Consider the following 23865-nt stretch of genomic DNA (forward strand, 5'->3'; position numbering starts at 1 on the left):
TAAGGGCACTTTTTGACAAATTAAGAAGATTCTTTTTTTTTTTTTGATTTGTCAACAAAATCAATAAATAATAATAAAAAGATAAGGGGTTAAAAAGTACCACATTTATGACACAATCTATAAAGCATTTACATTTATGTGCATACACTCAATCTCTGTGTTGTCATAATGGTATATAGATGTTATGATGTTCATTTTTCGTTTTTGGTTTGAAAGCCCAACATTTCCACAAGTTGCTCTTTCTTTCAATAAGCTAAATTATTTTTCCCAGTTTTGCATCATTGAGCCACAATTAAATCATAGCAGTTTCACAAAAAGGCTAAACAACTCTTATTCTTTGACCTAATACAGGGTTGTCCAAAGTGTGGCCCGGGGTCCATTGCCATGTTCCCTTCCACCAGCTGTTCCTGATTCCCCTCTGATTAGCTCACCTTGTTCATTGGTCCATTCTCCACCCTGCCTCAGTATTTATACTCCCTGGTTTCATAATATTCCACTGGTTCCTCCCGTTAAACTACCTTGCTCCATGGCTGTTTACCTGCCTGTCTTCCGTGTCCTGGTCTCCCTAAAAGTTCTTTATTTATTAAATGTCTTCATTCTCCATTACGCTCTGCATTTGGGTCCTTCATCTACCATAACTCCCAAACGCAGTTAAGAATGGTAAAAATGTGGTCCTCCATTAAATAGAGCTGATGCAGATCAACACTTTTTGTCAGTTTTTAGAATGAGATTTTCAATGATCAATTTACATTCCTAATTCGAAAAAGTTAAGAACTAGACTTTTTTTCTTTTATTAGCCATTGTTTTGCTTCTATGTTAAAATCACAGTAAGTAGGGCCAAAAACATCCAACATCTATTTACTCATAAACAGACTTAGGTACAACCATTCATTAAACTTGACTAAATACAGCAAGACTTGTTGAAAAAAGGTCTTATTATGGTTTCTGAAAATAGACTCAAAAAACATTTTCTCGACCAACAAAATAGAAAATATTATTTCTATTTCATTTCTATTTCATTAAAATATTGCATGTTTAATTTATGTCAAGCAGGTAAAAATAAAAAGAATTTTAAATGAAATGATTTCATTTTTAATTTGAAAAAAATTTAAAGTGATCAGAGAAAACAAAACTAAAAATCACACAACGGAAAAAACAGAACTTATCCAAACATACAGACTACCTCTAAATACTTCAGTCCTAGACACAAAATGAAATTTACAAACATGTTAAGTCTTGGAAAACCAAGTAGAAAGTACCAGGCTGCAGAATCTGTTGCAATATTGATCAAGAATGCTACAGAAAGTAGAGTACATAAGGAGAGTTCCGGGACCACTGCCAAGGCTGAAATCTCAACAAACATATGGGAGAAAAAAAAGAAACTTTCCAGTTTAATAAAAACACAGACTCAAATCAGAATCAGAACTGGACTCACTATGTCAAGTCAAGAGGTACATAAAGAAAGTCAGTAAGAATGTGGCAAGTGGAAAGCCACTGCTGAAGGAAAGCCACAAGAAGTTCTGTTTCGAGTTTGCCATAAGTCATGTAGAGGGAACAGCAAAAAAGGTGGAAAAAGGAGCTCTGGTCATATGAGCAAATTCACACTTAGGCTTCCATGCAAAATGGTATGTTTGGTGGAAAACTAATATTGCATGTCAGCATCAAAATACCACTATCCCTGTGAAACATAGGGGTGGCAGCATTATGCTGTGGAAATGCCTGTTAAATTTGCTTCAACAGGGATAGGGAAGCTGGGCCGAGTTGATGGGAAGTTAGATGGAGTTTAATACAAGGCAATTTGGGAAGAAAACCTATTAGAGGCTGTAAGACTTAATGAGGCAGATGTTCACTTTCCAGCACAACAATAATCTTGAACCATACAGCCTGAGCTAGAATTAAATGGTTTTTAATAAATGATCTTCATGTGTTAGACTGGGCCAGTCAATTCCCAGAACTAAATAAAGCTGAGAATCTATGGAAAGAAACTGATATTCACTGAATCTCTTCATCTCATCTGCAGAAGCTTGAGCTTTTTGCAAAGAAGTATGTGTGCAACGTTTATACAGACATACCCCAAAAGACTGCAAGTTGTAATTGCAGCAAAATCTGGTTCAACAAAGTATTTATTCAGGGTGGGCGACCACAAATCCCACCACACACACACACACACACACACACGCACCCACACACGCACATTTTCCATCCTCTTAACAATGATTTCCTACTTTGTGCTGGTCTTGTTCCTAAAAAAACCAATGAAGTGCATGGAGGTTTCAAGCTGAAGATACATTTTATCGTCCCCAGGGGCCAATTTGTTGGACAAAAATACAAAAATAATCATAGCATACTGTACATGATACAACCAGGATACAACCATAAGCGACTACAGTCTCTATTTGAGCTTATCAGGTCAATTTTTTAATGAGGCTGACACTAACAGGGACAAATGAACATCTATACCTTTTTGCATTGCACTGTATCACCATGTATCTACGAGCCAATGGCAACAACCTGTAATTACGGTAAAGGTTATGGTTTGGGCCAACAAGGATAGCTTTAGCCTTCCTTGTGACTCTAGTTGAATAGGTCCATGGGAGCTCGATAGTCACCTTTACTATGCTGTTTAGTCAGTTTTTGGTTGCAATGTGACAAAATATGAAAAAGTTTAAGGGTCTGAATACTTTAGTAAAAAACTTTAGTTCAGCCCTCCTGCTTTAGCTGACTCAAAATGATTATTTATTAAAACTTTTCTAAGAATATCTAAAACATCATCTGTCTTTGCTGTCACTGTCAGCTGCATATATGTAAAGTCATGCTCTGGCAACAGTAACTAAGCGAGGCAGGACTTAAAAACCTGTCAATTTCTGAAAAAAAGAATGAAGAACGAAAGCATGTGATCCAAAAATATAAAACCAATATAAAAGCAGTTTCTATTGGAGACAGCAGTCCTACAGGAAACATGGAAATCTACATGGAATTCAAATATTTTTGAATTTTGACAATAGAATAGGTCAAAAACCTACAAAGATGCTATTGTTTTACAGCCTTACCTCCATCCCTTGTAACCTTTTCTCTAAACAAACACAAGGACACCTCACAGAAACAGACTTCTCCCACTGCTCCTTGCCTCCCTCTGTGAAAAGGGCCATCTCTACCTCCATCTGCATGTGCGAGGGGCTGTCCTGGTGTGTCAGTAATGACAATGTCCCAGTGTTCGTCTCTGCCAATTAGCCCAGCCGTAATTACACAGACACATATGGAGCTGCCAATCACCCAGATCCTCTGCAGAAGGAACTCCCCCGCCCACAAACGAGAGCAAAAGACAGGGAGACAGTACCAGGAAGAGCAAAACGGGTTCTGAACAGCTGCTTCTGTAGTGCTCTGAACAACCTCACACTGTTTCAGTAAGCAGCATGAGAAGGGTTTAGTTCAATTACTCTGACTGTTTGGCAATTCCACGGTTTCCATGAAAAATGCCATGAAGTGATATTAGAGGCATCCTTAATCGACATAGTTTCTAATCTGAGCTGCTTTAAGGACTAGTTTTAATTCTCCATTGGTGCCAATGTGCTCCTTGCAAAGGACTGGACATATCTGTAATACCCCCAAACATCCAATGCATTCAGTTGCCTTCAGTGGTCTGGACCAAGTCTGGACTTTAACTGGACTGTTCTAACGTGTATTTTGATCAAAACCACTGTATTTTATCTTTAGCATGTACATTTGGGGTCATTATCCTACTGGAAGCTGAAAATCCACCCCAGTCTTTCGCAACCTGTTATGTATTTTCTTCCAAGATTATCCTGCTCAATCCATCTTCCCATGAACTATAAACAACTTGCTTGTCCATGCTAAAACAAACAAAAAAAAACATTCTCACTACATGATTCTGCAACTTCCAGTTTCACAGTGGAAGTGGTATATTCAAGATGATTGGTTTGGTGCAAAAGTTATAATTGTTCTGCGGACAGATTTACCCACTTGAGCTGTGTATCTCTGCAGATCCTCCAGAGCTACTGTGAGTTTCTTGATTGTTTCTCTGATTAATGCCCTTCTTGCGTGTCAGTTAAGGTGGAGGGCCATGTCTTAGTAGGTTTGCAATTGTCCCATACTCTTTTCATTTTCCAATAATGTTGAACAGGGCTCTATGAGCTTTTCAAAAATTAGCACACTGAAATCTTACCCAGCTTTAAACATGTCCAGTATTTTATTTCTGTTCCGTCTGTAGCGTTCCTTAGTCTTTGTGATGCTGTTAATTCACTTAAGTTCTTTAACAAACTACCTCACAATTTATAGAACAGCTGTATTTATGATCAGATTAAATCTCTGAAGACAGTTGGTTACACTACATTTAATTGAGGAAAATCAAAGTATATGGGGGCTGAATACAAATCCATTTGATTTGATAAAAATATTGAAAACTATGTATCATTACACGTCACAACTATGCACTACTTCATCTTGATCTATCACATTAAATCCCAGTGAAAGGTTTAAGGAGTTTAAATAAAGTTTAAGAGAAATACAGCACATCAGTCTTTTATTGGTCAGTCATTGCTTAATCATTGGTTTTAACTTCTTTCTGCATCAATATGAAAGGTTTCCACATGGTAATATGTATTTCCTCTGTTAAATGACATGTTACAACCGATCTACAAAGATGTAAAGAAGAATGTTTTCAACAAACAATGGTTAAATCTATATTATTCTCTCATCATTTCTCATTAATTATTTCCTACTTTCACCCTTGTAAATAAATGAAATCAGATTCCACTTTAATGGGAGCTTGATTTCCCCAGAGTATCACCAACATAACACAACAAATGAAAGCTTCATAAAGAGAAAGATAACATCTTCACTTGTGATTCATCAACCTTTTAAGGGCTACATGTTGTTTATACAGCAAACTGTGTCACCATAATTTCTATCCTTTAGGGCACTAGTTATCTGGCAATAACAACAAGATGACCCATCAAAATGAGATACTCGGAGAGTGAAAGAAAGAGTAGTTGTCAATTTATTCACATGACAAGGTGTGCTTTACTCTTTCAGCTCTGAGTTCACAGCAACTGAACAGCTCTGGGAATGTAAGTGGATGGATGGAGGCAACAATAATATTCAGAGCAACAATAACAAACACTTTTATTAAACGGCACTTATGTAACATGGCTAAAAGTGCTTGACAGGAAAATAAACTATTATAAATGAATAAAAAATAAATTATAATGGTAGAAAGCTCATGATATCTGGTGATGTAAGTGGTAAGAGAAAAGGTATATTATGAAGGATCAAGAAAAAAAGGGGAAAATTTGGGCCACGATGAGCAGGAGGAAGAAGAAATCAAAGGGAGAAGGGGGCAAAGCGGAGAAAGCGCAGAATCCCAGTAGCAACTCTTACCTCTGGGACGTCTTCTTGTATTTGCGCCTGCCAAAGAAAACAAATAGGGGAAAAATTGAAGCTTCACACAAAAATAAAGATCAGGATCATGCAAACCACTTCATATTAAGTGATTTTTAAAACAAGCAAAATATTTAGGAGAAGGGGCATATTGTGGTCAAAGTAACAGTCCTTTCTGGTATCATTGTTTGCTATCCTGTTTTCTTGTATGATTCCATTATAAAAGGTTTGCCTTTCTCACATGTGGAAAAATGTGGCAAGAAACTACTTAATAGGAAAGAATTTTAAGGATAATTGTGATTAAAGTAAATAGAGTAAACCAATGCATTTTATTTTCCATAATCAAACAGCAAACACTAAAGCAAACATTCCTGCTGCCAATATTATTAAAAGGTACAGGGTTCATAAGACTACAACCAATCTTCCAGGATGTTGATGCAACAGCTAATGGAAACAGAAGTTCATAAGACAGATGGAGCAAATGGTAGAAATGAATTAACCATAAATGCATGTTAACAAGCCCCAAAGATTCTGGGACAATATTTAGACTTATGAGACAAAAACTTGCTGGCCATTCGCATCAGTTCTATGATTACAGAAGGAAAAATCTATCTTTTAAAACACCTTAACTAGCAGTTTTGTGCACACATGCGTTCTTGAGTGGCATTAAGCTTTTGTCTAAATTTGAACTCAACAATGCTGATTTTTGCATGACAAACTCAATCTGAGCAGAGCTTTCCTTAATGTCATTAAATGGTGCTGTAGTCTTCAATGCAGCTATCCTGGGTTTGATTCCCAGCCTTGAGACCTTTCCTGCATGTTTTCCCCCATTCTCGCTCTGCCCATTTACTGTCTGCTAACTTCAGTATAGGCCACTAGTGCCAAAACCTTTTAAAATAATGATGATCTATTTAGGAGGGAACAAAATAAGTAAGCGTAGAAACTTTTAATACAAACTTTAGCTTATTTATGTTGCCAAGAGACATAATGTTTAACCTTAAAGGTAAGAGTGTAGTGACTGCTGTGTTTTTTTTTTTTTACATGGGTGAGTGTGTGCCTGTATGCAGTTCAGGCTGCTGCACACACATTTATCTATCTCTGTTGGGACTAATTATTGATGATGTATCTCTCTCCCCTTGCTTTGAACTTGACTATAATACCTTCCTGTTAAAAAATATACCACCATAAAACTGAAAGATTGGACCCTATCCATTCAATCTGTGCCAGGTTTTTGTTGTTACTAAACAGGTAGGGAGTGGGAGTTTGCAGGTACAACAGAGACAAACAGAAAGAATAAAATACCAGCTTAATGCATTCAGTCATTCCTAACTTTGCTTTCTTACTATAATAGATATCAATTGTGAAACATGGAGGATGTTTGGTTTGCTTTCAAGGCTGCTTTGTTGCATCTGACACTGGAACCTTTAAATCTGTGGAGGGATCTAAGAAGTCTGAAGACTACCATGGCATCCTGAAGCAAAACAATAGTACAATATCAAAATCTGATGATGGAAAAAAACAAAGACAAAAACATTAGACTAACCTTATAAACGACCTTTACACATGTCTATGTCTTTTGGCTAAAAGTATGTGGAGACCTATCAATATGCCTAGAGTACACAGTCCCAGTCTGCCCCTCACATTGCCTTCTTGGTGACATCACAAAAGTGGATTTGAAAACAAATAGATGCCATACCCTTCTTGCAGTTCTTAGCATCGCAAAAAAAAAAAACAATACTTAAGAACTGGAAGAATAAAAATATTTTAAATATAATTTAGTTTATAAATCGAATCAGATGGAGAGAATGTCTGCTTGTAAGAAAAAATAACAGAAGAAATTTGAAACAGTTTGGTCTCCAATAATTTTAAACACCACTTAATGATGTACAGGTGTTGCCGCCTGCGTGGTGCCGGCCATCCTGGCTGGGCTGGTGGGTCTCTGGGTTATAGGCTGCTGGCAGTGGGCTCATATTGCATGGCTATATCAGGTTCTCCCAGATTGCTCTTGTTGGGTGCGGCGGCTGCTTTGTGAGGACTCACCTAATGTCTTTGGGGATTTCTGGGGGGTCCCTCTCTCCCAACTGGCACTGTATTGCTATGGGTGTGGGTGGGACAAGAAGGGGCCAGGTGGGGAGCTGGCCCCCAGGGAGGTGCGGTAATGGCCCGAGGTCTTTGACGGTGTCATGGGACAAGCGGAGGGCTGCCCCTTTGGTGAGGTGCTGTTTGTGTGGGTGCTGGGGCCACATCTTGGAATGGTGGGCTCCCATTGGGTGGCCTATAGCTCCCAGGGATGTGTCGGGCCAGCCGTGGGCTGCAGGGTGTATGCCAGGCTGTGGTGGGCATCCCTCCCTCTTGACCTCCCAGGGCATAGTTCACCAGGTGGGATGGTAACATGTCCTTCCTACCTTGGACTTTCCGACGTCCGGCTGTTGCAGTGGGTTGGTGCCTGCCTGGTGTGTTGGAGGCTCTGGGCCATCTCCCCTATATGGTGCAGGGCAATCTTGCTCCCAGGTGTTGGTGCCGACCCTAGGCTGCTGTGCGGCGAGAAACAGTGTAGCTGGGTCTGGGTGCTCTGTGCCCTACATCTCACCCTGTGCCTCTTTGCTCTGTTGTTCCTGTGGTTCACAGATGACTTGCCTCTGTGCAGGGAATTTGGCTGTCCTGGGGTGATGCCTTTCGTCTGTCTTCCTGCTGCAACCCTTCCAGAGGCGAGTCTACCTGTCCTTTGATGCTGTTGTGTGTTGTAGGCCTTCTTTTGTTCTTGCCATTCTAACAATCGTGCACTTCCAGGTGACAAACTTGCTCACATACACCCACTCAAAACAAACACACGTATGTCCACACATATGTTCACCCACCCACCTACACACACCCACACACATCCACTGACACTCAAATAATCCAAATGGTTGACAGTCATACAAACCCAGGTTTGTATTATATCAGTGTGGTCCACCTACTTTGATGCTGTATCGTATCTAGTCATGATTTTATAAAGTCTTGATATATTTTTTGTAGAGCAAACCCACCTTTACACATGTAGGCAACCAGCTTCTCTAAACGGTATGCCTAAAAGTCCGCAACAGGACCCGTGAAAAAAGCAAAAATCAAAAAAATCACCTTTCATGAGCTCAGATTTTAATCCTATTAAGCATTTATATGTATTCAAAAATCGCAACATAGAGACCTTCAATGTGAAGACAGCTTGATCAGTTTGTCTAGGAAGAATGTGGGCAAACTACCTTTTGGCAGATCTCATAGTAAAGTACAGAGACTCCTTGTTAAGGGTGATTGCTCCCAAAGGTGCTGTCACAAAATGTAAAATTAAGGGTGCAATCTCTCTTTGACCATGTTATATTTTTTGTTTAGTTGTATGGAATGTTCAGCTGAAACGATTATCAAAGCAATGACTAAATATAAAAATATTACTAATAAGACATAAAAATAAATAAATAAAAATTATTTAAAAAAAAAATAAGACATTATAGATTTTTATGAAGTTTAAGTGATTTAGAAGATGGTTTCATTTTTCTTCCTTTATTGTGGAGGGGTACCAACAAATCTGTCCACATCTATAAATGGCTCATTGTCTAATTTAGGATGCAGTGTATTCACTGTGCCTTCCCCTCCCAAAAAAGGCTGCAAATACTTACAATCAGTTAAGCAGGTGTGGATTCAGAGAGGCATAGTGGTATGCAAATAAAATGTGTGCACACGTACATACACACACACCTGCCACCCAGGACATCTGACTGCCTTTGCCATAACACATACAAAACTCTTATGAGCAATCCAACAGTCATATCACTTTCCTTAACATTTAGCCTGTAAATACCCAGACTTCCATGAAATGTTAACAGCGTGGATCTAAAAGATAATTCATACACACATGCATACATACATATTTGCCCCATGACAGTAAACTAAAATAAAAGAAATGGGTAAGGGGAAACTGGGGAGCTGAGGGGGTGGTGGTTGAATACAAGGAAGGATCTCACCTCATTCCGACACACCAATGTACCATGGACTGCAAGCATAGATTTAAATTCAAGTCAGGTACAGTTCACAGCACTTAACTTGATTTGTTTCTCAGTCGTTTTCTGTCTCAACCTTTCAGCGCTCGGTGTAAAACTGCAAGCTAAGGAGGTTATTCTACCAGAGAGAAATTGTAAAAGCTCCCTTATGGTGAAAAAGAAGGATAAATCAATCATCCCTGGGCCATCAAGCAATTAAAATTAAAACTAGATTAATTGCCATAGTTAGATATGTGTCTCATCGATTATTTAAAGAATAATAGAAGAAAGAAGAGAAGGAGTTTTATGCTGAGATATGATTAATAATGATACGAATCTAGAAGGTCGTGGGGAAACACAGGTATTAATATTTACCCTCTCACCCCTTTTACTAACCTTGCTGTGTGGGTAATTAGGAAAGACCTTTATCAGCTTGTATCCCATGTCCTTAGCATAGAAAGGACATTGGGTAAGGTTGGTCAGATGATTCTTTAAAGCACTGTAATTACTGAATAAAGATCATGAATACATCTCTGCTGTTAAGTCCATAGTGTGGATTTTCTAAAAGGCTGTTCTTGGTGTTTTGGTGGCGCCCTATTCAGATATTTTGATTTAACCAGAACTAATAGAACACAGTAAACAAGTTCTTTACTCAAGTGAAATAATTGCATCACTGTGCATTGTGCCCTCATCCAACCCTGTTTGTTATACTTTACCTTGTTTTAAGCTTTTAAAATTATTGCTGCAAATAGAGACACGAGCAGGTTTCGGTGAGTAGCCTTTATGTAGTTGCCATTACCTGAGTGATGACGATCAGCAAACATTAGCCATATTTGAATGGCATGTTATCTTGTCTTTCCCATTTTAAACTAAGTGACTGAGTGAAGTGTGTCACATCATACTTATACCAAGGAGAAACAAACATTTTTGGATTACTAATTTAAAGTTTGGACATTGCCCAGCATTATTTATTTTATAGGAATTCTGTTACAAAAGTGTGCAAAAATGATGTGTGATTTCAGTAAAAATGCTGAATTTTATTAAAGGTTAACTTTTTCAAAAAAGCGATAAAGTTGAGCCTTTAAGAATTCTACAACATGTAAGGCTTTTTTGCATCTTTACTAGGAGTGCAATGAATTGTTGATGGTTGTATCATTTACACACAGTGTTTTAAGTTGACTTTAAGCTTAATTAAATTGACTGTATTGGGGATTTTACTAGACATACAAGTGATTTGAATGAGAAAGCACCTTCTTTTCTTTTGTTATTTAAATGACTTTGAAAACAATAGATTTTCTTCATTTTAAAGTTTATCCTTCTCATTATCCTCCTTTATTGCCTTCTGAAAAATCCTTGTTATTGCTTGTCCTTTGCAATTCCTTTTATTAGTTAATCATTAGTTTGACTGATGCAAATTGTTGCTGATTAAGTTGTGCGGAAGGAAAAAGAGTGTATAAGCAACAGGGTTAACCACTGCCTTGAAAGGTTTTAAAAAGTTTTGGTTTTCATTCTTAACATGTTGAGTGCTGCAGGAATCTGCATTTCAAGAGCCACCACACACAAGAGGTATTGAAGGACATAGGCTACAACTGTGACATTCCTTCTGTTAAGTCACTCCTGAACCAAAGAAAATATCAGAAGCATCTTACCTGGGCTAAGGAAAAAAAAGGTTTGGACTGTTGTTCGGTGGTCAAAAGTCCCTTTTTTAGTATTAAGGTAAGTTTTGCATTTCATTTGGAAATCAAAGTCCTAGAATCTGGAGCAAGAGTGGGAAGGCACTGACATATATAGATATATACAGGTTTCTGTAGGTGTAGAAGCAGTCTTCTAGGGTTTTATTTTGTACTCTCATCATCCTTCTTTCTCTCCTTTATTTATTCTTTTCTTCTTCTCTCCCTTTTTTCTTTTTGCCCCACCTCTTTCCCTTTCTGGCTTTTAATTTTTTTTTCCTTTTCGTTTCCGTCTCTGTGTCCAGCACAATTAAAATAATCCCAAAGCAGTTTCTAATAAAGTTTTTTTAAAATAAATATCAAGCAGAGCATTGAAGCATTTGCCGTAATGTGAAAGTAAATCTATTGGGCTTCTTCTGGTTTTCTGTTTTATCAAGTCTGAAGTCAGCACAGTCATCTACTGGGAAATATTAGAGTCATTCATGCCTCCCTCTGCTGACAAGCTTTATTGAAATTAGAGGAAGATGAGATGGCAACAGTGATGACATCAAATCCAAGAATGCAATTAAAAGCAACCTGGGCTTCCCTAAAACCTCAGCAGAGCCACAAACAGCTCGGCTCTGTGGCACTCCACATTGATGCAACTATTTGCTCAAAAATTCATTTGATCTACAACATAGCTTATGTTTAACACTAACGGCTGTTGCATACTAAATAATTAGATGTGTATCTTTTGTGTTATTCACAAAATAAAAATCTTACCTTTTTCAGAAACTGTTAGACAGCAAAAATATATATATACAGGTCCTTCTCAAAATATTAGCATATTGTGATAAAGTTCATTATTTTCCATAATGTCATGATGAAAATTTAACATTCATATATTTTAGATTCATTGCACACTAACTGAAATATTTCAGGTCTTTTATTGTCTTAATACGGATGATTTTGGCATACAGCTCATGAAAACCCAAAATTCCTATCTCACAAAATTAGCATATTTCATCCGACCAATAAAAGAAAAGTGTTTTAATACAAAAAACGTCAACCTTCAAATAATCATGTATAGTTATGCACTCAATACTTGGTCAGAAATCCTTTTGCAGAAATGACTGCTTCAATGCGGCTTGGCATGGAGGCAATCAGCCTGTGGCACTGCTGAGGTCTTATGGAGGCCCAGGATGCTTCGATAGCGGCCTTTAGCTCATCCAGAGTGTTGGGTCTTGAGTCTCTCAACGTTCTCTTCACAATATCCCACAGATTCTCTATGGGGTTCAGGTCAGGAGAGTTGGCAAGCCAATTGAGCACAGCGATACCATGGTCAGTAAACCATTTACCAGTGGTATTGGCACTGTGAGCAGGTGCCAGGTCGTGCTGAAAAATGAAATCTTCATCTTCATAAAGCTTTTCAGCAGATGGAAGCATGAAGTGCTCCAAAATCTCCTGATAGCTAGCTGCATTGACCCTGCCCTTGATAAAACACAGTGGACCAACACCAGCAGCAACACGGCACCCCAGACCATCACTGACTGTGGGTACTTGACACTGGACCTCTGGCATTTTGGCATTTCCTTCTCCCCAGTCTTCCTCCAGACTCTGGCACCTTGATTTCCAAATGACATGCAGAATTTGCTTTCATCCGAAAAAAGTACTTTGGACCACTGAGCAACAGTCCAGTGCTGCTTCTCTGTAGCCCAGGTCAGGCGCTTCTGCCGCTGTTTCTGGTTCAAAAGTGGCTTGACCTGGGGAATGCGGCACCTGTAGCCCATTTCCTGCACACGCCTGTGTGTAAAATACTGCCTGTAGGTTTGTGCCTCTGGATGTTTCTACTCCAGACTCAGTCCACTGCTTCCGCAGGTCCCCCAAGGTCTGGAATCGGCCCTTCTCCACAATCTTCCTCAGGGTCCGGTCACCTCTTCTGGTTGTGCAGCGTTTTCTGCCACACGTTTTCCTTCCCAGAGACTTCCTACTGAGGTGCCTTGATACAGCACTCTGGGAACAGCCTATTCGTTCAGAAATTTATTTCTGTGTCTTACCCTCTTGCTTGAGGGTGTCAATAGTGGCCTTCTGGACAGCAGTCAGGTCGGCAGTCTTACCCATGATTGGGGTTTTGAGTGATGAACCAGGCTGGGAGTTTTAAAGGCCTCAGGAATATTTTGCAGGTGTTTAGAGTTAACTCGTTGATTCAGATGATTAGGTTCATAGCTCGTTTAGAGACCCTTTTAATGATATGCTAATTTTGTGAGATAGGAATTTTTGGTTTTCATGAGCTGTATGCCAAAATCATCCGTATTAAGACAATAAAAGACCTGAAATATTTCAGTTAGTGTGCAATGAATCTAAAATATATGAATGTTAAATTTTCATCATGACATTATGGAAAATAATGAACTTTATCACAATATGCTAATATTTTGAGAAGGACCTGTATATCAATATATTCAGGCAGTAAGGGTTGTTTATCTTTTTGAGTTCCTACTCTGAATTTCTTTTCCTTTTTTTTTCTTTTTTTTATTGTTAACTTAAAATAACAGAAGGTATTAAACTTTTAAATGTAAATACTATGAAGGAGAAACCTTTGTTTGCTATCCCATGCTGAGAAGATGTCACCAGGTTTTAGACTACTTCGCTTAAGGTGGAGCTGAGAAAAAACTCTCCACAGTGAATCCTCTACCTGTCTATCTGTAGATGATTGGTGTGCCAGAGATTGTGGTGTGATAGCGACACTCACACATAAATCACACAGCTGCCAAACAAATCTCCACGGATAAGCTGGCAGCGCATAAGGGCGTCATCAAATACACTCTCAAACCCACATTCACTCTCCATCATCCACATCATCATATGAGCAGTGAAACTTTCCCCAATATTAACACACACACTGCATAATGCTGATCTTTCCCTGCTATACACACACCATCCACTGCATGAAGCATCAGCATGTGAGGGGGCTGACTCTCTTCATAAGATTAAAGGCTAATATTGTCTCTGACATGCAACAGGAGGCCTTTGAACAACAAGAATACTAGAGTTAATCTTGGATGAAGAAAAATAATATCAAAATACTCTCACTGCTATCATCTGACTCACTGGTTGTCAATTATCCAAAAAGACAGATGGTTATGATGGGGACCGAATTGAAGAGACAATGAAATCATTCAGGGAAACTTAAGGTGACAGATGAAAGTAGAGGGACTCACATCCTGGGCTTTTCACATAGCAGAGAAACTATTACCAATGACAACATGAGTGAAATACTGTAAAATTAGAGCTCATAAGACCAACAGTCATGTCAAATCATGGGCATGAGCTCTGAAAATCCTGAACAGCTCTCTCTAAGTTTATTAACAGAGTCCCCACCTTTGGTGAAGAAGGAAAATGTATTTCTCTCATATTTCCCACAATAACATTAGTCATTTCCTTTCAGAAGTCAACCATGCAAGGAACAATACCCCCTCTTTCCCTTGCTGAGTAAAAATGATGAAACAGGAAAATGGATAATAACAAAATTCACACTTAAGTTACATGCAAAGTAAGTCTGGGCTCCCATCCCAGGGGAACAGGTCAAAAAGGTGTTGATTGGTTAGATGATTGGACTAAATATTAAAATACTGCCTGTAGGTTTGTGAACCTTGTAAAAGTCTCCGAACTTCAGTATGACCAAAGAACATCATTAGGTATTCATAAAACACCTAAAGGTAGATGATAAACAATATATTGTGCTATCATTTTATTGCACAATTTGCAACTAATACCTAATGTGCATGCGAGTGGGAACAGACAGAAGGAATCCGTTTATCGCATTTGATAACAGAAAAAACTGTAGCAAAAGCCTCCTTAAATGCACTCTGCATTTAAGGAGGTATTTTACATAATTGCATTAGGCAGTGCTTAAGAGCATTGCCGAACTATTCTCTCTCTTTTCTTTTTCGTTAAATGATTTGATGTAATTTTCTTGATGGAGTGGCCAATGTTTAATTTAGTTTAGTCTAAATAAGTTATTTCCTGTCATATATTACTGCCATCAAATTTATCAGTGATGATATTCTAATCATCCTGGAATACAGTCGGAAACTAAAAAGTCAAATATTTCTCCAATCAGTGAACATACTAGATGTAAGCAAGATGGGGTTGTGCTGGCAACAACACTCTTCAGTTTGGAAGTTACTGAGTAAAATGTCAAGTTATCCATTTTTGGCATCAGTGTCACCTCAAACCACCACACAGCAGCATATATATATACAGGGGTTGGACAATGAAACTGAAACACCTGTCATTTTAGTGTGGGAGGGTTCATGGCTAAATTGGACCAGCCTGGTAGCCAGTCTTCATTGATTGCACATTGCACCAGTAAGAGCAGAGTGTGAAGGTTCAATTAGCAGGGTAAGAGCACAGTTTTGCTCAAAATATTGAAATGCACACAACATTATGGGTAACATACCAGATTTCAAAAGAGGACATCTGTGACCAAGACAGCAAGTCTTTGTGATGTATCAAGAGCCACGGTATCCAGGGTGTCATGATATGACATTCTTGGACTTGGTTTGTGTTTTGTGTTAACTTTTGTTTAGTTCTGTTTCCCTGTGTTGTTAATTAGTTCCACCTGTCCCCTCTGCCTCCATGCCAGCTTGTCACACCTGTTCTTAGTTCCTGTGATTACCTGCCTTTGTTTTCTCCTTGTATATTAGTTGGTTTGTGTTCTTTGTTCCCCGCTGGTTCCTCCGTCACTATTCCTCGTTCACTTCCCCTGTTTATGTTCAGTTTTGCTACGTTACAGAACTATGTACACATGTAAGTTTTTGGCTCGACTCATGTTTTACTTGTTGGATTATGTTACGTTTTGGAGACCTTTAATTAAAGAGAAGTCTTCCTCTCATCATGCGGCTGCCAAGCTCTTATCTGCACTTTGGTCCGATCCAAACCAAGAACGTGATAGTAGGAACCAGCCAGTATCAGGACCAAGCAGATGGATATAAAGAGCTGAAGAAGTGGGTGGTACAGCAGGAGGAGGAAATGAGGAGGATTTACGGAGAAGAGGTGGAGATATTACCTTTGCCCCTGTTGCCGGTATCTCCAGCCTTCATACTGGGTCGGATCCGCTCCAGTTTGCCTCCGACAGTCTCAGCCACGTCAATTTCCTCACACCGAAGTCGCCCTCGCCGCAAGCGCTCCACCCCAGCTACAGCAGCTCCGGCCGAGCTTAACCTGCCCACAGCTGCTTTGCCGGAGCCATCCACGTCAGCAGTGGCTCCTGCGGAGCCATCCTGCTGCGGCCGTATTTCCCGTAGGGTTCGGCTCCCGCCCTGGACGACGTTGTTGCCGCGGAACAGTGGCCATTGGGGAAGTTCGGATGGGCGCCTCCAACCCTTCTACGGTGGGTCCATCCGCCATGGCCTCCTCGCAGCCGCTTTCCCCGGAGTTGGTGGGTGGTCACCAAGCGCCCTCTGCAGGTCACCGATCGCCGGTGCAGCCTCCAGCCCTGAATTGGGTTCAAGCCAGGCTGGAGAAAATGAAAAAGGACTTCATGGAGGGACGTTGCTGTGATTTTGTGCTTCATCTAATGGATCATCCAGAGGATCTGAATCTGGTGCACTCTGTTCTACAGGCCGAATTCATTGCGGAGGGATGGCTCGACGCTCCAGCTCCTCTTTCTGCTGGAGGTCCTTTCGACCCTCTTCTTGCGGCCGTTAGAGCAGCACAGAGCTCCAAGGATTATGAGCCACAGCCGTCCACCGTCAAGCTTCATGAGCCACAGCATGCAGCCAAGCCGCTGGACTCACAGCCTGCTGCCGGGTCTACAGAGCCTCTCATCCTAGTTTCTGAGTTTCCTGAGGGGTCTGAGGACAGACCGCCTCTCATCCTAGTTTCTGAGTTTCCTGAGGGGTCTGAGGACAGACCGCCTCTCATCCTAGTTTCTGAGTTTCCTGAGGGGTCTGAGGACGGACCGCCTCTCATCCTAGTTTCTGAGTTTCCTGAGGGGTCTGAGGACGGACCGCCTCTCATCCTAGTTTCTGAGTTTCCTGAGGGGTCTGAGGACGGACCGCCTCTCATCCTAGTTTCTGAGTTTCCTGAGGGGTCTGAGGACGGACCGCCTCTCATCCTAGTTTCTGAGTTTCCTGAGGGGTCTGAGGACGGACCGCCTCTCATCCTAGTTTCTGAGTTTCCTGAGGGGTCTGAGGACGGACCGCCTCTCATCCTAGTTTCTGAGTTTCCTGAGGGGTCTGAGGACGGACCGCCTCTCATCCTAGTTTCTGGGTTTCCTGAGGGGTCTGAGGACGGACCGCCTCTCATCCTAGTTTCTGGGTTTCCTGAGGGGTCTGAGGACGGACCGCCTCTCATCCTAGTTTCCTGAGGGGTCTGAGGACGGACCGCCTCTCATCCTAGTTTCCTGAGGGGTCTGAGGACGGACCGCCTCTCATCCTAGTTTCCTGAGGGGTCTGAGGACGGACCGCCTCTCATCCTAGTTTCCTGAGGGGTCTGAGGACGGACCGCCTCTCATCCTAGTTTCCTGAGGGGTCTGAGGACGGACCGCCTCTCATCCTAGTTTCCTGAGGGGTCTGAGGACGGACCGCCTCTCATCCTAGTTTCCTGAGGGGTCTGAGGACGGACCGCCTCAGATCTTGGCTCTAGGACCCAATGACTGTGCTCCTGGGCAGTCTGACACACCACAGCTGGAGTCTTTGCCTGACACACCACAGCTGGAGTCTTTGCCTGACACACCACAGCTGGAGTCTTTGCCTGACACACCACAGCTGGAGTCTTTGCCTGACACACCACAGCTGGAGTCTTTGCCTGACACACCACAGCTGCAGTCTTTGCCTGACACACCACAGCTGCAGTCTTTGCCTGACACACCACAGCTAGACTCTTTGCCTGACACACCACAGCTAGACTCTTTGCCAGACACACCAAAGCTGGACACCAGGTCCAAGCCTCTGCGGGCCCTGCCTAGGCCCAAGTCTTTGCCGTGGTTCTGGCTTCGCCACAGACCTCCGAGGCACCTGCTTCCACGTTGCAGACCGCCTGACTCCTCGCTTCGTGGGTTTGCCTGGCATCTCTGCCGCCAGCCTCCGGGCAGCCTGCATCCTCGCCGCTGGGTGCTGCACTGCAGACCTCCGAGACGCCTGCATCCTCGCCGCAGACCTCCGAGACACCTGCATCCTTGCCGCAGACCTCCGAAGACCTCGCTTCTTGGGTTCCTCTGGCCACGTCGCCGAACTCCTGACCACCTGCATCTTCGCCGTCGACCTCCTAGTCACCTACCCCTTCGCTGCAGGCCTCCTGACCTTCAGCTTTTTCGCCGCTGGCTTCACCGCTGCCAGCCTCCGGATCATCGGTCTCTTCGCTGGCTACATCGCCGCAGACCTCCACGGCTTCGCTGCCGACCGCTCAGAACTCTGTGGTGCAGGTCCGGTTGCCCGCCTGAACTCTGTGCCTGCTGGGGACGACCTCCTGGTTGCCCACCTGAACTCTGTGCCTGCTGGGGACGACCTCCTGCTTGCCCGCCTGAACTCTGTGCCTGCTGGGGACGACCTCCTGGTTGCCCGCCTGAACTCTGTGCCTGCTGGGTATTACCTCCTGGTCACCCGCCTGAACTCTGTTTTTTGTTTCTGGGATCCGACCTTGAGGGGGGGGGGGTGTTATGTCATGATATGACATCCTTGGACTTGGTTTGTGTTTTGTGTTAACTTTTGTTTAGTTCTGTTTCCCTGTGTTGTTAATCAGTTCCACCTGTCCCCTCTGCCTCCATGCCAGCTTGTCACACCTGTTCTTAGTTCCTGTGATTACCTGCCTTTGTTTTCTCCTTGTATATTAGTTGGTTTGTGTTCTTTGTTCCCCGCTGGTTCCTCTGTCACTATTCCTCGTTCACTTCCCCTGTTTATGTTCAGTTTTGCTACATTAGAGAACTATGTACACATGTAAGTTTTTGGCTCGACTCATGTTTGTACTTGCTGGATTAGGTTACGTTTTGGAGACCTTTAATTAAAGAGAAGTCTTCCTCTCATCATGCGGCTGCCAAGCTCTTATCTGCACTTTGGTCCAATCCAAACCAAGAACATAATACAGGATAATGTCAGCATACCACCAAGAAGGATGAACCACATCCAACAGGATTAACTGTGGATGCAAGAGGAAGCTGTCTGAAAGGGATGTTTGGTGGCTAACCCAGATTATATCCAAAATCAGAATTAAATGTGCACCTCAACTCTCCTGTTTCCACCAGAACTGTCTGCCGGGAGCTCCACAGGGTCAATATACACGGCAGGGCTGCTATAGCCAAACCTTTGGTCACTCATGCCAATGCCAAACGTCAGTTTCAATGGTGCAAGGAGCCCAAATCTTGGGCTGTGGACAATGTGAAACAAGTATTGTTTTCTGATGAGTCCACCTTTACCGTTTTCCCCACATCCAGGAGAGTTATGGTGTGGAGAAGCCCCAAAGAAGCGTACCACCAGACTGTTGCATGCCCAGAGTGAAGCATGGGGGTGGGTCAGTGATGGTTTGGGCTGCCATATCATGGCATTCCCTTGGCCCAATAATACTTGTGCTAGATGGGCGCGTCACTGCCAAGGACTACCGAACCATTCTTGAGGACCATGTGCATCCAATGGTTCAAACATTGTATCCTGAAGGCGGTGCCTTGTATCAAGATGACAATGCACCAATACACACAGCAAGACTGGTGAAAGATTGGTTTGATGAACATGAAAGTGAAGTTGAACATCTCCCATGGCCTGCACAGTCACCAGATCTAAATATTATTGAGCCACTTTGGGGTGTTTTGGAGGAGCGAGTCAGGAAACATTTTCCTCCACCAGTATCACCTAGTGACCTGGCCACTATCCTGCAAGAAGAATGGCTTAAAATCCCTCTGACGACTGTGCAGGACTTGTATATGTCATTCCCAAGACGAATTGACGCTGTATTGGCCGCAAAAGGAGGCCCTACACCATACTAATAAATTATTGTGGTCTAAAACCAGGTGTTTCAGTTTCATTGTCCAACCCCTATATATACAAAAATATTTTCATATATTTGTAAATAATCTCTAGTTGAAAATTAAGTTAGAGGGAGCAAAAAGCTTGTGTTTTGGAGTGAGAAATTGCAATGACAATCAGCAGGTCAGAGCTTAATGAAATTAGCCACAAATCTCTAATCAGTGTATCTCTACTTCAGAGGGCATAGTTTTGGATGGGCCTATCTCTATAGATACAGGAACAAACAAGATATGTGCTGTTAAAGCCTGTTTTTGTACCGTTTAGGAATAAATGATATGGATGCCCATTGAAAATGTATGACAAACAAGTGCACAAACAATGATATGTTTGATTTGAAAACATCTCTAAGCCTCAAGAAGGTGTGTCCTGCATGTCACAAAAAACATGACATCAAAAGATGCAATCTTGCACAGTGCATACCAAAACTACGACCTGTTTGAGAAAAGGGCTTAAATTTACTTGAGTCAACCTCTTATTCATTCTCAAAAGGCTTTTTTTTTTTGCCTTTTTGTGAAATAAAGACAAAACACCTGCACAAATTTGAATTAGATATAGCACCCTGCAGCTTATCTGTTGAATTGTTTGCTCTATTTGCATATTGATTTGATTGTCAGTTTTCACTGGGCAATTAAACTAAAAAATATATTAAGGGTTAGTTTATCTAACAACACTGACAATTTGTACACCCTTCGTTAATATATACTAAACTAATGTAAGTAGTGATAAAATAATTAAAGTTTAGCTCAAATATCCTGAGGCTCTCACACTTTATATTGATGAAAAAGAGTAAAAGCGAATATACTCACAGTCCACGGAGCCTGAGCCAAATCTTCTCTATCTGTTCCGGCTGTAGGTACTTCAGGGCAGTACTTTCAAACTCCTCAATCTCTTTGGTGGGGGACTCCATATCAGACAGAGTTCCAGATGAGGCAGCAAGAGACCGTTTAAAAAAATTAAAACAAAAAAAAGTTAAATCCCTTCAAAAACCGAGGAGTAAGGAAGATGCAACACGTAGAAGGCAGTAAAATGTTTTGAAATCCAGGATATCACCGAAGCTTCCTTGTTTTAAATTTGCAACCAGCGCTGCAGGAAACTGCCTGCCATTCTTCTCCTTTTCCTCTCTTATAGTATGAGAGAGTGTATGTGGCTGAAACCCAATAACTCCGAGTGCAGCACACCACTCAACCAGCTGTGACAATCCAACAGCAGCTCTTTTCCTTGTTTTACTCTCTCTCTTTCTCTTTGTCTTATGTTCACTTCTCTCTGGTGTGAGCACAGGGATCCTGGAGCTGTGCCAGTCTCTCCCAGCAACAACGGGATGCAGACGGCAGGGCAGTGCAATCCGGGATTAACGCACACTGCTGAGCTCTCCTCATAAACTGGAGGGAGGGAAATACGGCTTCAGTCAAAGAGAGGGAGGAGCAAGACCAATAATGAGAACCCATGTTCGGTTTTATTCAGAGGAAGACCACGGAGGAGGAGGACAAAAAATAAATAGAGATGCAAAAGAGTGAAAGGGCAAGACCTTTAAGTTAATAAAGCAAATTTTCTGGTTAAAAGCCCCAGAACCTCAACACTTGGGAGTTTACCTTATTTTTCAACAAGGTTACACATTTTTTTAAGATTTTAGATGATCGTCAAGCAAAGAGAGATCTCTCTGGAGATGATCAACGTAAGGGATGAAGACCATTGCTTCTAATCTTTAGTTCTGTATGTTCTGTTTATTCATCTAAAATGTAGATAATACATTGGCTCTACAACATATTAAAAGCCATGGCAAAAGGGATTAAATAGCATGCAGACAGAGCAGTGACACTGATTTGACAGAGATTACTTTGATCCAGTGAGTGCATGTGGGACCTTCTTATTTTCAATCCCACCACATACAAACATCAAAACATACACAATTCTCTCTTTCTCTTCTTGTTATTAACAAAGATACAGACACCATAGTGTTTTCCAACAAATCAGTATGTATGCAAATATTTTACTTGGTTAGATAATATGCAAGGTTTAAATTTGGGTTGTATTCATAATGACTCTCATGTCTACAACTTTAATGGAATCTGTTTTACTAAAAGTGAGTGTTAAATAAAAGATAATCTGTATATTTTATTCCATATAATAATCATCAAATTCAACATCTTGAGTGAGCTGGTTGGTTCTCTCACTGTGCCTTATGAAACCCATATATGCATATATGCAAAACATGGTGTAAATAAACATCCATGTTTAGACATCCAATTTTGTTAAAGTGTCTGCTATCATATTAGTCAAAGTGAGATACAGTTGATGAATTAGGAGGTAGTCATCCTTCTTTCTCATTATATCCACTTGGTGCGATGCACCAGCACTTAGAAACAGACCCAAAGCAAGATGCAGCCACCACCATGCTTATCAGTTGAGACATTGTGCGCGTTACTTATTACTAAGCCGACAGATTAGCCAGTAAGGAGTGACATTGGGGCATTCTAGGAGGGGGTTTCTTCTTCAATGGAGAGCAAAAAATTGGCTGGTTCGAGATTACAGTTAGAAGGATCAGATTTAATTATCTTAACAGTTAATGTGCAATAATAACAAATAAATCACTATGGATGTCTCACACACAGCCTGAAATTGGTCATATTATGTTGGTTATCTAAATTTATAAATTATTTCAGACAACATTTTACTTTCAGCACCAAAACTGTTTTGTTATGTTTATACCAGTAACCTGGTGAAATTGGGTGCTGTCGCTCTCACCAGTTGGCCTGAAAAGGGGTAGGGCCCAGCTGATGGAGATGGTATGCAAACCAGGCCTGATCAATGAACTAATTTTCTTGTTGGGAGACAAATATTGCACATCATTCATTGCTCCAAACATGATCGTTGTTATTGTGATCAAAAAACTCAATCTTTGTCTTGTCTGTCAAAAAAAACAAAACGATTCGGACCGCTGTACATTTCAGTAAAATTCAAAGTTTTGATTTTGATGAAAAGGAAAACTTGAATTATGGTGATTCCTGGATTGTTCCTGGCCATTCTAAAATATTCTCTTTCAGTTGATCTTGACAATTTAGGTGAGATAGTTTAAACTTGGACACAGCCATGCGGTTGATCAAGACAATATTGCCAAACATATATCAAAACTGGTTGTGGATTAGATTAAGTAGGCAATTATGAGAATATGTAAGTTTCTGAAAAGCACTTCCAAATAAACAAACATCATGTTTTCCTTTTCTTTTGTCTTGTCCAAAACCTGTAACTCAATCAGTCCCTCTTGATCTTTTCCATACCTCTGCGAGCCCCCGCAACGCTCTCAGGTCTTTCAATTACTTGATGTAGGATGCGGGGATAATGCCCGGGGACACCTCAAAGAGTGTCCTGCTTTCATCTGCTGAGATGGGTCCTCTGTGATGACAGAGGAGAGGGGTTTGCCTGAGTGCCATGGGTCTAGTGATGTTCACAAAGGTGCACTAATCCATGTCACTTTCTCTCGACCTTTCAGTGTCTTCCTCTTTTTAGTATCCTCTTTTATAGCAGAGCGTTTATTGTGTTCTGTGAAGGTATGCTGGCCCAAGGGGATTCCAAGTCGTGAGCAGAAATGACACATCAGCTTAGGGAGCAGCAGCTTCATGTCTGCACGCTGTACACAGGTTTCCACCACATGTACCGGATGTGAAATACCATCTGTATGTGAATTTCAGACACTAAACAGGGTTAGATTTTTGCGACAAAAGCTCAAGAAATGTAAACATCAACTGAAGCTGAGAGTTAAAAGAGGTATAAATCGGGAGATAATGATGT

General features: G+C 41.3%; 1 protein-coding gene across 6 annotated transcripts in view; it reads right to left on the reverse strand.

Moving 5' to 3' along the window:
- pde1cb (phosphodiesterase 1C, calmodulin-dependent b) overlaps positions 1-23865 on the reverse strand; it is a 128330-nt gene that overhangs the window by 79165 nt on the left and 25300 nt on the right. For 2 of the 6 annotated variants that reach the window (XM_047368557.1, XM_047368556.1), the window contains exon 4: positions 5398-5424. The exons of 2 other annotated variants lie outside the window; for them this stretch is intronic. In XM_047368557.1, coding sequence (XP_047224513.1) covers positions 5398-5424 — 27 coding nt within the window. Of the gene's footprint in view, positions 1-5397; positions 5425-20885; positions 23655-23865 lie in introns of those variants that run through there. 2 more of the 6 variants (XM_047368560.1, XM_047368561.1) reach the window with 2 other exon arrangements.

The sequence above is a fragment of the Girardinichthys multiradiatus genome, chromosome 6 (genome assembly GCF_021462225.1).
Source record: "Girardinichthys multiradiatus isolate DD_20200921_A chromosome 6, DD_fGirMul_XY1, whole genome shotgun sequence".
In the NCBI taxonomy this organism is placed as follows: Eukaryota; Metazoa; Chordata; class Actinopteri; order Cyprinodontiformes; family Goodeidae; genus Girardinichthys; species Girardinichthys multiradiatus.